Consider the following 15,175-nt stretch of genomic DNA (forward strand, 5'->3'; position numbering starts at 1 on the left):
TACGCGATGTACGTTTTTTGGGGGAGTAGTTAATGAAAGTGTTCCAAAACGCTACATTAGTTTCTTGACGACCTAGTACTTTAAAATCAACCCAGTTTACTGTTTTCTACAATTTTTTTCAAAATAAGTCTGTTCAATAATTTCAATTTTAGTTCTACGTAGACAATTTCGCTAATACTAGGGTCGATATGTTACGAGTGGCAGCTATTGTCATCAAATAGTAATAATATATTATTGTTACGGTGTTGACGCCTTTTTCTGGCAAAACACAATTATGAAAATTATATTTGTTATAAGTCAATAATATTAGTTATTTGGGGGGGGGGGTAATGAAAGTGTTCCAAAATGCGACATTAATTTCTTGCCTACCTAATATATGCAAGTCAAACAAAAATCGAGTTCACACTAAATATTTTAAAATATCAAATAAAGTTTAGCTACATATTTTTTCAAACAAACCAAAGATTTTTAAATGTATATGAATTAATCGTTTAGCCTTTTCATCAGATTTAAATATTTACTGATATATAATTGATCTTTTGAAATACTCATGTTAAGCAATTTATTTACGAAAGTAATTATTCAGCATTGGTTATATACCTTGACTATAGACCATATTATACTTACAGTGTCTTTGAAGTATATTAAAACAAAAATGCTCTTTTGTGAATCTATTTATTGACTATAGACCATATTATGTTTACAGTTTCGTCGAAATATATCAAAACAAAAATGCTATTTTGTGGATCTATTTATTGGCTATAGACCATATTATGTTTACAGTTTCTTCGAAATATATTAAAACAAAAATGCTATTTTGTGGATCTATTTATTGGCTATAGACCATATTATGTTTACAGTTTCTTCGAAGTATATTTAAAAAATGCTCTTTTGTTGGTCTCTAGCGCAAAGCTGCACAATGGTCTATTTGCGCTCTATCCACCGCAGAGATCATACACTGGATTATAGCGCAATATAAGCCCCGAAGCATACCTCTGAACTCGTAGAGAACAATAAAACGACCATTCTTGAAATATCTACTAACATGACTTGTTTCTTAAATTAGTGAATTTTCTTACCAGCATGGTAACAAAACAACAATATTTATAGAAATTAGATATCTGATGATAATAAGTATGTATATAAACAAGGGATTTTCATTTGTATATCTAACTTTATAAGAACGTCTCTGCTCTCCACTTTATAAGTTGGTTTTAGACCACCCAAATCATAATGAAAAAAAATGTTTAAAGCAAATCATTATCACTGCTTCCGTATTGAATTGTTTGTGTTCACAACTTTTTTTATTTTAAATCATTTGTAAGAGTAAAGGAAATATGTAAGACGTAAAGTTAAAAATTCTGAGGTTCTTATCACATTGCTCCCTTGGCCCGAGGCATACTATTCAGCTAACATCATTCAGAATTGTTATAATAAGTTATGGTTGCTTGATGAAACTGCAAGAACTAGCTGTCGGTCTGCGTATATCGGTGATGAGAGATCGATAATATCTGGGTTTGAGACTATTCGTGAGATTCCATCTTTGTTGTTAAGACCGCAAGCTGTTTTCCTTCTTTCTTTTTCACCCCCTTCTTTTTTTTTATTCGATCTATAAAGCCTTGTTCTGATCTTAATTTTTGAAGGATACCCTGCTCAATAAAAGTAAACCAATGAACAATAATAAAATAAAAAGTCACTTTATCTTGTTTATAAGAGTGTTTGGTCGAAACTTGTAAAAACAAATAAGAAATTGCACAAATGATTTTTCTTACATTAGAACTTTTCCGTGGTGACCTTCAGTATTTCCCAGCCAAGTATCACACTTGTGGAACAACAAAAAGCACTAATATCTGTGTGATATTTGATCACAATGAAACGGAGGATAATTTAAATCACATAATTTTATATGGTACGATATGGATTTTCAGTTTGAGAATGGAATTCAAACTCCGCTATATCATTCGTCTCTGTTAACAAGGCCTTTCAAGAATATCAAAGGCCTGCTGGGTTACACATAGTAATTTTTGATTGAAATGTATTTGTATCAGTTGATTATGGAGCAACGAGTCCTACTGCAGATAGCTTTAATTGAAGGAACAAAATATTTAATATATGTGTGCGTGATATTACATCAAAGTAGAAAATTATTGATAATTCATATTACCTCTTTTTTTTTTACTAACTCAGTAAGGTTTTTTCGGTAAAAAGTATATAAAATCAATCTATTTGTCTTTAGCATTCTACACTTAAGACTTATATATAATGTTTCAAGCCAGCCCAGTGAATTCTAATAATGAGTTAAACGCCTGGTCGACAGCAGTATAAACGAACAGGGTACATTTTAATTGCTATTATGTACTCTCCCTACCAGGGACCAACAGTGGGTCCTAAAAATGATGTGATTTGAATTATTATCTATTTTCTTATGATGTTCTATTACACATATATTACTAACAAATACCACGTTTCGCCACTAAAGGCATACTATACTCAAATGACTGTTATTTTCTCAAAGGTTTGACTAATCAAATAGTATGTTACTACTTTAGCTAATCAAAAGTCATATTTAGTTTACAATGCCTATTAACTTTCAAGTAAAGTAAAGTAAATCTGGTAACATTCATTACAACTTGCATAATACGAAATATATAAATAATACGATACTGTATGAAACTACTATATGAAATTACATCACTAAAATAGATCGCATTGTTTTGTCAACTTTTTATTGAAGCTTAACAACCATATTGAACAAATATACAGAGACACGTATAACAAACTGTGCTTTAGGAAGCTTTTCGGAACCTCTTCTTCAAATGTTTTACCTTTATCATTACTTCTATACTACTTTCTATGCTCCTTTCTTCTTAGTTCACATATAACGCCTGTTTGCTTTTAGATTTCTATCTAAAGGTATCCTAAAGAAACATTTTTACGGTAAGATTTTTTTCCATCTGGTGTAAAGCTTCTGAATGTCTACAAAACGCAGACCTGAGATTTCGTCCTGTGGTTCGATAAGTCCTTCGAAAAAGCAAACATGTTTCACAGCTGAAAACCCGATTTCATTTAAGAATAAGCAACAGATCTGGTTTCGTTAGAAAGGAACCAACGATACCAGGTCTTTAATCAAACACACTATTTTAGAAAACTAAACATTGTCGCATCCACAGCAGCCAAAATGTCTACGCATAATACATTATTACGCTTAGCTCTTACTTTTAGTAGTAACTTTATAAAATAAATCTATAATATTATTTAGCGAAGCTTCACGGTCAGGTGTTGTATTAAATCTAATTCTGACATTTAACACTAATACGAAACTGTTAATATTCTACTTAGTTCTGTATCTAATTGGGGTACAAATTTTATATTAAAGAATAAGTTGAACAAACGCCAAGTTTTTATTTAAAGAAAGATGACGTTTCGTGCTAGCGTTCTTCGTCAGGTCATACAGAATTCAAAGACATTGCGTGCTTAGTATTTGGATGTTGAACGTCAAATTTCTGTGTAAAATTACATTTTTTACATAAATATTATAAGCCATGAAACAATTAAACAGATTGGAAATCAAATAAAAAATAAAATCTAGAGGAAATAAAAGCGTTCATTTAAACCAGATGGTTGTAGGATCTCTAGATTGTAGATCAATCTCCTTTCCAGTCGTTCTCCTTTGTGAATGTTTGTTGGAGCACCAGTAAGTTCAAGAATCGAAAAGTCCCCAACTTTATGGTTGTTGATGGTGAAAATATATGTATAGGTGTATCCTGTTTCCGTAGTTTAATATGGTTTAGATGTTCTCGTGCTCGATCGTCGGGTAGGCAGCCTGTTTGTCCAATGTATAAACTATTGCATTTTTGCAAATTATACAGTCAATGATAAATTCAGTAATACATGTAAAGGACTGCCTAGTGTCGAAAGTTGTGTTTTTACCTCGTATATACGTGGTGCTGTATATTTCTTTAGGTAGATGACACACCTGTTTCGTTTACATGTGTGAGTGCATGGAGTATCATAGTGTTTTGTTTAAAGTACTGTGCACCATGATTTCTTTAACAGACAAAACACCTTCTAATGTTAAGAACTCAGTCTACTTGGACTCACAGCCTTCTGTATCAAATTAACCTTCTTCCAACAATGGGATAAATACTACCAATAGTAAGAAGGCTTAGCCGTGGGCTCACCCTTATATCCAATACTCAGTGACCTCTACATGGAATATTTCGAAGATAACGTTCCCATATCAGATATTCTAAATACCAGGATCAGCCTTAGATACGCAGGAAAACGTTACATATAAACAGTCATATTTTATTATGTCAAAAGTGTCTCTGAAAATATGCAGCATAAAGTCAGAACGGTATTCAGAAGACATAACACAATACAATCGCAGTTACTAAACACCAAATCAGATAAAGATCCAATGGGGATAATAAAGAGACACCATTTACAATATCTATTGTGAATACAGACTCTAATACACTGGAAAACAAAACGACTAACAAATGTCATAATTCAGATATACAACACTGTCTTTGTAATAGCGAACTATCTGCAAAAGGTTATCATGCCAGAGAAGACCACACAATAGAACAGAATAATACTAAAATAATGAGATATGGACCACACGGTCCACAGACAAGAAAAACAAAACAAAAGAAGCATTTCTACATCCATCTAAATGATAATATACTCAATTAACCTATCATAGAAGTCAGAAAAACCTGAATACCCCTTTAAAGACATTCAATTAAGTTAGTTGACTCAACGTCTGATGAAATCTGGGGTGGAATGTACCAGCCTCTCCTTCAAGAACATCCAGGATCGAATCCCTGCCACTACTACAGAAACAGTCCTTCTTAGGACTTCCTTAAGATGGTATCAATATAGCAGCTGAAACGAAGGATAAAAAAACATGGCTAAAAAATAAAATGTAAAAAAAATATTCTTACTAGGGAGCGCTATAGTGCAGTTTGCATGCCGATGATTGTTTAAAAATAGTACAAAAAATGTCAGACTTCGTGTTGCCATTAGAAACGGCTTCTGACAGTTTATTTATAAACATCAGAAGTGTTATTGTAAAACATTACTGCAAATAAAATACAGCAATAACGCTGGTACAACATTATGGTAAAACTGACATGGAAGCAGCAAAAGGAGAGAAAAACTTATAAACATATTTGAACAAAGAGAAGCGGTTGTCGATGTACGTTCGGGCATGTTATGATTCCTATACTTTAGAGAAGTGGAGAGTTGAATGAACCAGTCTTCTTGCAAGATGGTACTCCACCTCCCACCCCCATTGTACGGACTGTCAAGACTTTGCTGAGATTGAGTAATCAACCAATATTTTCCACACACATGACTAGCATGGTATTCATATTTCACCTTTGTTGATTTCTACTATCGAGCCATATCAAGTCTTTGATTTACCGTGACGAGCCTGCTGTTTTGACGGGCATGAAAGACATACGACACCATGTAAAGTGCAACTGTTGAATGTCACACTGTATCATTCAGCTTTGCATCACGTTCTCTCACGATTGCAAGCAACAGTGGGCATGAATACTAGTCACTCTACCATTGTTATAAAATGTTGGCTTGCGTATTCTGTGATCAACGCTTTCTGATGATAATTATTTTTGGCATTAGATTAATTTTCCCCATCGTATCATTACCTCGTTTTCCAAAGCTCTGGCTTGATTAGTTTTCGAATCACGGACCTTAGAAATAAACCAACTAACTTTATAACAGCCTGGTATACCTATCAGTAGCTCATTGACATTAAAGTGGTCATAATATTTATATCATTCATAATCGGAGGGAAGGATCTATTTGAATTACGTCAGCCAAACTTAACTGTAGAAGACATAAAAACCTTTAGGGAATGAAGGAAGACGAATCCCCTTAACTGTAGAAGGAAGACGAATCCCCTAATAGTTACACTCTGAATCAAAATAAATGGATAAATAAGAAAATGCTAATAACTTAAATGTGACTCGACGTCGAGAAAATATATTGATATAGTGGTGATCTCGGAAAAGAAGGGGAATAAAAATGATGGAACATAAGCTGATAAAACTGCTAGATAGAATAAAAAGGATTATGTGCATACTTATAAGGAAACGAAATATAATATATATAAAAAACATGGATCACTCTCGTTATGTCACACGTGTGAATAACATACAACGCTTTTATTTTTTGTATTGGAGCTCAGTCTTTACTTCCACTTTACGTTAATACAATGTATTGTCTTCACAGGAAAACTGATACGTGCGTTTTTAGGTTAAGCGTGCGTTATGTGGAAATAAGTTTGAGATGTCTAATTTTCATACACAACCGTAGTAGTTAATAATTCAAAATCCCTAGAATCCCCTTTGTGCGTAGTTACTTATCTTCCTTACATTTCTCACGTTGTCTACTTATAGCTAGTTGCTCATTATTGAATGGATTTCGATCCATCTAAAGAACGGTTTTAGACACGACTATTTGAGTTGTAGTAGCACCTAGAAAGATTTGACTATTGAAATACCAAAATCTTCGACATGGTTGGTTGTTTTGAATTTTGCGTAAAGCTACACGAGGGCTATCTGCGCTAGCCGTCCCTAATTTAGCAGTGAAAGACTAGAAGAAAGGCAGCTAGTCAGAACCACCTACTGCCAACTCTTGGACTACTCTTTTAGCAACAAATAGTGGGATTGACTGATCCATTATATCGCCCCACGGCTGAAAGGGCATGCATGTTTGGTGGGACGGAGAATCGAACCCACGACCCTCAGATTGCGAGTCAAGCGCCCTAACCACCTGGCCATGCCGGGCAATCTTCGATATCCTTAAAGATATGCATCATTGTTTGATGAAAGCTAATGAAAAATGCCTCACAATCAACAACCAAGAAAACAATTTGGAGATGGGTTATACTGTTAGAAGTGATTCTAAGGTGTATGGTAATAGCTCATGCGAAAAATGTATTTAATTCTAAATTTTACAAAGCATGTTGAGTGGTAAGAAAATTATATCAAAATTAATTTAGTAATGTTTTTACAACAAATAATATTGAGAGATATATCAGATGGCGCTATTCTACCCATAGGTAAACATCATATGGCTAGGCAAATTGACTGAGGTTAAAGCTCAAACTGTGTTAGCCCATAGCTTTCAGCGGAACGTTTCATAGCATTGAATTTCAATATTATTGTTAATTATAGATCGTTTACAATTGTAAATTGAGTTTGTTTATTGTGGTATTGGAACTTCGTTGTTCGACGGTATTGAAACTACGTACTGATGTTCGTTTAATAATTTGGCATTTTTCCAGATTAAAGTTTCTGTGTGTGATTGTAATACTTTATGGAATTCCGTGTATAGTTAAAACAGAAGTACAACGACAACAATTTTAAATTTAAACAGCAGTCTTTAACTTAGTTCCTTTAAATTATCTTTATTTTAAGTAAATGTTTGTTGGTTTTTCTCTACCCATATGTTCTTCGATGGGGCGGTGGTAAGTTAATGGTTTTACAACACTAAACTCTAGGTTTCGATTCCCGTGGTGACCACACCAGATAGCCCACTGTGGCTGTGATATAAAACAAACATTCACTACCCTATAAACGCCAGCTTCTTTTTTCTTTAAATACGTGTTATGCTTCAATTGTTTCTTTTGTATTTGCCTTTATTTTTTATATAAGAAATGTTCTGGTACATATTTTATCAATCATCTTCTATGTACGTTGGATTAAATATGTTTACAACTGTGCTATGACCCTTCCTTTAATATTTATCAATTTTGCATTTCGTGTTTAGAAAATTGAAACGGAACATTGAATTTATTATACAGAGGTACAAGTTTTGTAAACATTATTGGATTATACAGCTAAGAATCGTGACACAAAATTAATTGGATTTTCAGTACTTGCCCACTCCACAGCAACATCTTGATATTTTTAAAACATTTCTTACACAGCCACGATAAATATTGCTCTGTAAAACGGCATTAAAATCTATAAATGTTGCTATAAAGGCGCACATTTTAACAACTATCCATAAACTCAGTATGGAAAAAATTGTAAGCTTTTCGAGTATAAGACCTTGTCTAACATGAAATTGAAATGTATAATAAAGTAAATATATAAAAGAGTTATTTATTCTCATCTTCAGGTACTATTTTTATTTGGGTTTGTTATTATGTTAGCACCTATAGCCTGACTCATCCAAAGTGGAGATATAAGAAAAACTTATTTTAACCAATCGCTAATATTATATACCATATTTATTTATCGATGCTGGTTTTAAAATATTTTCATAGCTTTACCAGAATTTCTCAAAATTCATATTTGACTTTAGAACAAAACATTATATTACAAATCCTTCAATTTTCTTTGGAAACTTACCTATTCTGGAAGTTGATGCGTGTTCTAATGGTGACACATGGATTTCTGTACAAGAGAATGCATATCACACATAAAGACAATTTATGAAATTCTGGATAAATATTAGAGCAAAATATACACTGAAGGATATATCAAAACGTCACTTTGTATACCATACTATCAAAACGTTATTCAATAAAATCTGTACTTACTGGATAACTAAATTACTGAACTGTCAAATAAATTACAATTATAATAACGCATAAAAATTACTACTTAGTAATATCCCAATGTCTCTAGTCTGATATTTGACATAGCCTTAAGTATAACACACACAAAAACGCACTTTTTTCAATAAATTTGCTTAATGTGGGATCAACTAATAATATCAATCATTTGGAAAAGCTGCTTCGAACATATTGTAAAATGTACAAAGTCTTACATGTTTTAATAAACACATTTAACGCCAATCTAATCGAACATACGCTTCGGGTATGAATATATTTTGTTTTGACATTTATTTCGAAGCCGAAAACTTGAATGCAATGATTATTAATTTACAAATTATCCTCTGAGGGAGATTGTAAAGTGGATGTTCATAGAATAATTTATTTTCAATATCAGTCATTACAATACTATGTAGATTAATGTATTTTATTGTTTTATAAAAAAAAAATTACAACAAAAAATGCATTATGTTATTTGATTGACTCTGGAATACACACAATGCTTTGTGCTATGAAATTAATAATCATGGCTTTTCCTAGTATTATAAACTGGTTTTCACTGAATATTAGCCAATTTTCACAACGTAAATTAGCAATTACTATCGTATAAAAATACATTTTTTTAGTTGAGTTATCTTTAACGAAATTAAAGTATAGCTCGAAACGAAATTAATGGCGCTGCGATTCCAGTTGTTGTTTGAGCTCAGTGTTTTCTTGAGGTTTGAGTACATAACGCTCAAAGCACATTTAGCGCTCAGTGATCCATCGGGAAAGTTTCGAAGCAAAACATTACACTTTGATTGTTCAGTAGTTTAAATTTCTTTTATTTGACATGTCTTGTTTATTTAAGTATGGGATTAAACGTTATTCCTCTTTCCAGTGTAAGAGATTTCAAATTAAAACTATTTTAATGATCGTTACAACCAAATTTCATTCATTTTAATGAACTTCATATTACGTTAAGGTATTAATTTTCCTATTTCATATCATTAATGAAGAGGGGTATGTCTGCGGACTTACACCGCTAGAAACCGGGTTTCGATACCCGAGGTGAGCAGAGCACATATAGCCCATTGTATAGCTTTGTGCTTAATTACAACCAAATAAAATAATGAAGAAAGTATGAATAAGATACCCATTTTACCAAGCACAAGTTATTTCTAAGACATAACTAGGTAGGTATATTAATAATAATTTAACTCTGCAGGCTTTAACTAAACCACATTAAAATAAAATACCCCCTCCCCCCCAAAAAAATAGATTAGATATTGATCCATGCCTAAGGAACGTGCTTTTTGATCTAAATTTTAAATGCATGCAATGGAAGAAAAAAAACTGAAGGTTGAAACAAGCGTAAACATTTCAATGAAGTCAGTACCATAAAGCCGGATTGTGCCCTCAGTTGAGCCTAATGAGTTCTTGGCAAAACAATGAAACAATCCAAAGTCTTCTGGTTCTACGTTGTTTATTATCAAAATCATGTGAACTCTGTATGTTTCTTCTTCTTTCTTAACTGTATACTTCTGACTATCCACAATCATCTCGCCTTTTTTTTTGGTCCAGTAATTAATAGAAGCTGGAAACGCCTCAGTATGGCAATCTATCTGAACATTGCCCCCTATCGGAGAACCAACTAATTGGTTGGGAATCCAGATCATCGGAGGAACTGAAGAGAAATAGGTATTTATCTTCAACAAACTATAATTTGCAATTATTCAACAAGATCTTTACACAAACATTTCTAATAACGATTGTTTACTTAGCCATAAAACAAACACATAAGACTCTGTAAGGTGAATAAAGGAACATACATATATATTTATTAACGAGTTGTGTTGAGAAAGAAACAGGATATAATTTCCTCAATGCATTCCATACTAAGTATGTTAGACTTCTGTTGCTCCGTGAACTTCATCATGTGAGTATGGTAAAATGAAGGATGTAGTACTACAAACCCAGTTGTTTATGGCTGCTTTAAGAAGCAAGCTGTCTAGAAGTGTTGCCTAGGCAACATACTACCTTTTAAAAGACAAAAAGATGAAAGCACAGAATGATTTATCTGGTTTACATGAAGAGGAACTGTAAGTCCGAACCTCTCAAATGCAGTCGCTATACGACCCATATGAGATTGGCCATTATCGACCGTAACTTATTCACGTTAAGCGCATAAGAAAAAGGGCATTTCCTTGTGAACACCCACGTATTCTAAAAACTAGGAACTTTTCCAGCTAATTAAATGACGTATTGCATAAATGTTGCCACAAAAGTTTCCATAAGTTATTTTAAACGTATTTTCTAAGAATATTTTACTTATTTGAAGAATTAAAAAAATAACCTGATTTTGTTTCTGAAACGATTACATCGTTGAAACCGTTCCTTCTTTCTTTAGGATTTATCTTGGGCATTTCAACAAACATGTTTATAAACGTTATTACAAACTAAAACATCAGTTTTCTGCAATGAGTTTAAAGTTTTGTTCAAACAGGTGGAGTTTCTTACAATGTACTTGGAGGAGAATGCGCTTGCTTATCGAAGGCTGCACTCCATTAGAGGCCACACACAGGAAAGCTCCCATGTGTAGTCGGCTCACTCTTCTAATGCTCAGTTCCATTCCTTCGTAAGTCTTTCCTGAAACATCAAAACAATAAAGATCTCATTGAAACTTCTACGAAATCCACACATTTCTCTGTCCTATAGTCGTCCATTCCCATGGTAACTGCATGTAGATACTTAAATAATGTTAGACGCGAATAAACTGGAGTAACAAAATTCGAAACAATATCATATATAGAGTTATACAGAATAGATATACATTTTTATAAACAATTAGTTAATTGTCTGATGATTTTTAAGTATACTTAATGCACTTGAAGAAAATATCTATATAATTGTTTCCCTCAACAATATTACGTTTATTAACATGAATCGCTGTGAGGCCACTTATAGTCAATCTCGCTCTCCAGTTAATAGTGGTCGAATAGGCGGCGGGTGCTGCTAACTGGTTGCCCTCTCTTTCTGGTCAGTAGCTTTAAATTAGGAAACGCTATGCTTGAATTAGCCGTTTAGCTCACGCTTCACAAAAGTGTTCAAGTTGAGTTTAGACTCGGATGTCTTTTATAATAAGATCAAACAAGAACATCTGTTTTTGTGACAGACATTAATATGTTTACTGATAAACTGCTAAAATTAAAATTCATTTAGAAGTATAAATATCATGAAAGTTAGTTTGTTTGTTAAACACAAAGCTACGCAGTGGACTATCTGTGCTGTGCCTACCACATATATCAAAACTCGGTTTTTTAGCTGTGTGAGTCCTCAGAATTACCGTTGAACCAGTGGGGGCATCACGAAAGAAATAGCAAACATTGGTGTATGTAATGTACTGGAACTGGCGTACATGGCCTGCTGCTGACCGAATCTGATTTATGAACTGCTATAGACTAAAACAATGAGCATTTATTTTCTTCTATTTATTAACATTGGAGTTATATTATGTGGAAAATTACTTTTTCTTTCGAAACATCTGATTTCTTTTTATTCGACAATAATAGCAAATAACGGAAGAACAAGAAAAAGTCTTCAATGTTCTTTTTTGTGGTATAAATTCTTATTTTGCCCAAAACTGAAAGAAGTTACTTTCGTAATGATTTCTCGTCTAAATTCAAACATTGAGTAGCGTTGCATGAATTAAACTGTAGATAAGTTTGTCAAGTCATTTGTAATTTTTTATAATTCTTTCGTTACAGTTTGGTTATTTAACACCCAAAAATTTTAATATAGTACTGATACTTTCACCTGAATAACACCTTAGGTTCCCAGATAACTGGCCCAGAAAGAGCACTATTTGGATTCGTATATTGCCGTCTCCAGTTTTAAACTGCTGACCATAAGCAAGATGGTCAATCAGGTCTAGGCTGAACCTGACCCTCTCTGGTCCAAAACATGGACCGAATCCAGATGAAGAAAAAGAAGGTCGATCAGCAGCACTCACGGCTACAAGGGTTTTATCCGGCTTTAAAGCGAATTATGGGATTTACTGTTATTCTTATAACGCACAAGAAGCTGAAAATACGGAACGTTTTAAGCAGCATCGCGGGATTCTAATCTGTGGCCCACGCCAAACCCATTCTTGTTAATTCTGACCTAAAATATCTTGTACACAGAGTAACTATATGTTTTCAAATTTGCAAGCATATTATAACGAATGTATCATAATTACCTTTTTGAGAAAGTTAAATTAATTGAAAATTTTTCGATTATCAGAATTAATTTTTTAAAATAAATTTCGGTAAAGTGGTTTTACATTTAGCTTTTGCGACAAAACTTTCAAGTACAATACAAACATAATGATGAAAAAATATACCTTACTTTTTAATTCCTGTTAAAGTTGTGCACAAAAGAGTAGAAATAAAAAAAGCTTTCCTCTGATTTTAATTTTTATTTAATCCATTGCCTTACTATTTGTCCCTTACAATTTTGACCAATCAATACTATTCTTTGGAAAATAATGAACAACTCGTAATACATAATGAAACATGTTTTATTTTATGTATGATTATAAGACAATAAGATTAATTGATTGATTAGGAACAATAGATTCGACGACAGGGTAAGGCAGTGGGTTAAGTACATTCTAAACAGTAGTTACCTTGTGTTTTTGATGCTTAAAAATTATAGATTATGGGCTGTGCTACCAAATCTAACATAGAACTTTATCGTCATGCATTGTCATTCATACCCGTAAATATTGTTTTTCGTTAGATTTTATAAAAACAACAACAAGTTTTGAATTATTCAGTGGCAAGGTTTCCTGTGTGTACATTGGGCAAGGTATCCTTTTGTTACAAAAAGCTCTATCACAGAGATCTCTGAGATTATGTAAATAATTACGATCAATTTGGATGTGCCTAAATGGTTAACTTCCCCGGATTTCGAATCCGAGGATTCGCAGTTCGCGATTCACTGGCACAAAAATGCGCTCCGTACTATTAGGCCGGGGTCGCGGGTTTGAATCCCCGTTACACCAAACATGCTCGCCCTTTCAGCCGCGACTACGTTATAACAGTGACGGTCAAATCCACTATTCAATCAAACAAGGGTAGCCTAAGAGTTGACAGTGATTGTTTATGACTAGCTGTTTTTCCTCTAGTCTATCAGTAGAAAATTAGGAACAGTTATGTGTAGATAGCACTTGTGTAATTTTGTCCGAAAATTTGAAACAAAAACAAACGAATAAAAAACAAGAGAATAATAAAAGAATATTTGAAGACATAAAGTTAGTCATGATCTGCAAGGTTCGTAATTCTTCCAGTTTTCTTTAAAGTTTCTGTTTAGAGCATGAAAGATCAAGTTACCATTTTATAAACCATAAGAATGTATTTTTTAGGTTCAAATTACTTCTTCACGCCAATGAAAGATAATTCAAGAGTAAGAATAAAAATCAAATTAATAACATACAAATAGTTTACAGTTTACAGATATAAATGTTTTATGTTACAGAATCTGGGGTACCCGTTCTTTTTCCGGGTTCTGGAATTAACATAATGTGTGGTTGGATGCTATGATAAATAACAAAAAAGTCCTAACGTTCATAGAATTTATTTGTAACATAACATATTATTACAGTATTCATTATTACCTCACCAAATGTGAGTTCATAAGCTTTAAGAACTTAATAATTGTACAGTTAAAACATGTGCGATGGTCAGGGTGACTTTGTAAGAACAGATAGCGGCCAAAGTAGTACCGGTAGAGTGCTTTCTGTTACCCGCTTTCAACACCCAACTCTTAATGTCCTTGCACAGTGTTTCACATGATTAACTGATAAATGATCATTGACCGTAAAAGTGTTTTACTGGGCGAAATTGAAAGGTCACGGGTCAAAGTAGAAAGTTGGTATAACGGCGGCTTTTCATATCAGCCTTATGGTGGCTGTTGGAGTAGAAAATTCAGCTGAATTTATGTAGTACTGCAATAGCGGCATACATTTTTTCATTGCATTCCTCCATAGAGAGTACTAGCGCACTCTCTGAGATGTATAAGACGTTTGTGTGTCCTCCCATCTCACACTGTGTGTATGTTGGGTTATAAAAAATGTAATAAAGCTTTTTTTTTCGGTGTAAAGAAGTGGTGCCATCTATAAATGTAGTTAACGTTAACTTAGTCAAAAATAATAAATGCTCAATAACAGGTATAATGGGTGTAGAGGGAGTCGTGAACACCCAATTAACATGCTCCTTGTTCCAAATATCATCCCACAAAGTTTGGATGAGATTGGCCCAGGGACCTAGGCCTAGTTTGGTAACTGACAGACAAACAAACAGACACAGATTTTTGTGCTTTATATATGTATATAGATTACCGTACTATTTATGTTCAAGGCGTAAGATTAGGTCTAGTTAAAGCTACTTATAATGCTTGGAGACGGCTTGAATGGGTAATGAAGAAAAACATAATATAAGTTTAACATAACAGCAAATGTACATACGTTTCGTACAACGGTTTAGTTCGTATCTATCAGTTTTCGTTTCTATTACCTACTTACTACGACCGTCGTCCACGACACTATTAGTTACTCTA

The 15,175-nt window shown here is 33.3% G+C and overlaps 1 protein-coding gene across 2 annotated transcripts in view; it reads right to left on the reverse strand.

The window, feature by feature from the left end:
- The window catches only part of LOC106464684 (lachesin-like), a 127,052-nt gene that overhangs the window by 9,949 nt on the left and 101,928 nt on the right, over positions 1-15,175 (reverse strand). For both annotated transcript variants that reach the window (XM_022392995.1, XM_022392990.1), the window contains exons 5-7: positions 11,096-11,224; positions 9,975-10,262; positions 8,391-8,435 (exon numbers count right to left, since the gene is read on the reverse strand). In XM_022392995.1, the coding sequence (XP_022248703.1) occupies positions 8,391-8,435; positions 9,975-10,262; positions 11,096-11,224 (462 nt within the window). The remainder of the gene's footprint in view (positions 1-8,390; positions 8,436-9,974; positions 10,263-11,095; positions 11,225-15,175) is intronic.

This window comes from Limulus polyphemus, unplaced genomic scaffold (assembly GCF_000517525.1).
Source record: "Limulus polyphemus unplaced genomic scaffold, Limulus_polyphemus-2.1.2 Scaffold62, whole genome shotgun sequence".
Taxonomy (NCBI): domain Eukaryota; kingdom Metazoa; phylum Arthropoda; class Merostomata; order Xiphosura; family Limulidae; genus Limulus; species Limulus polyphemus.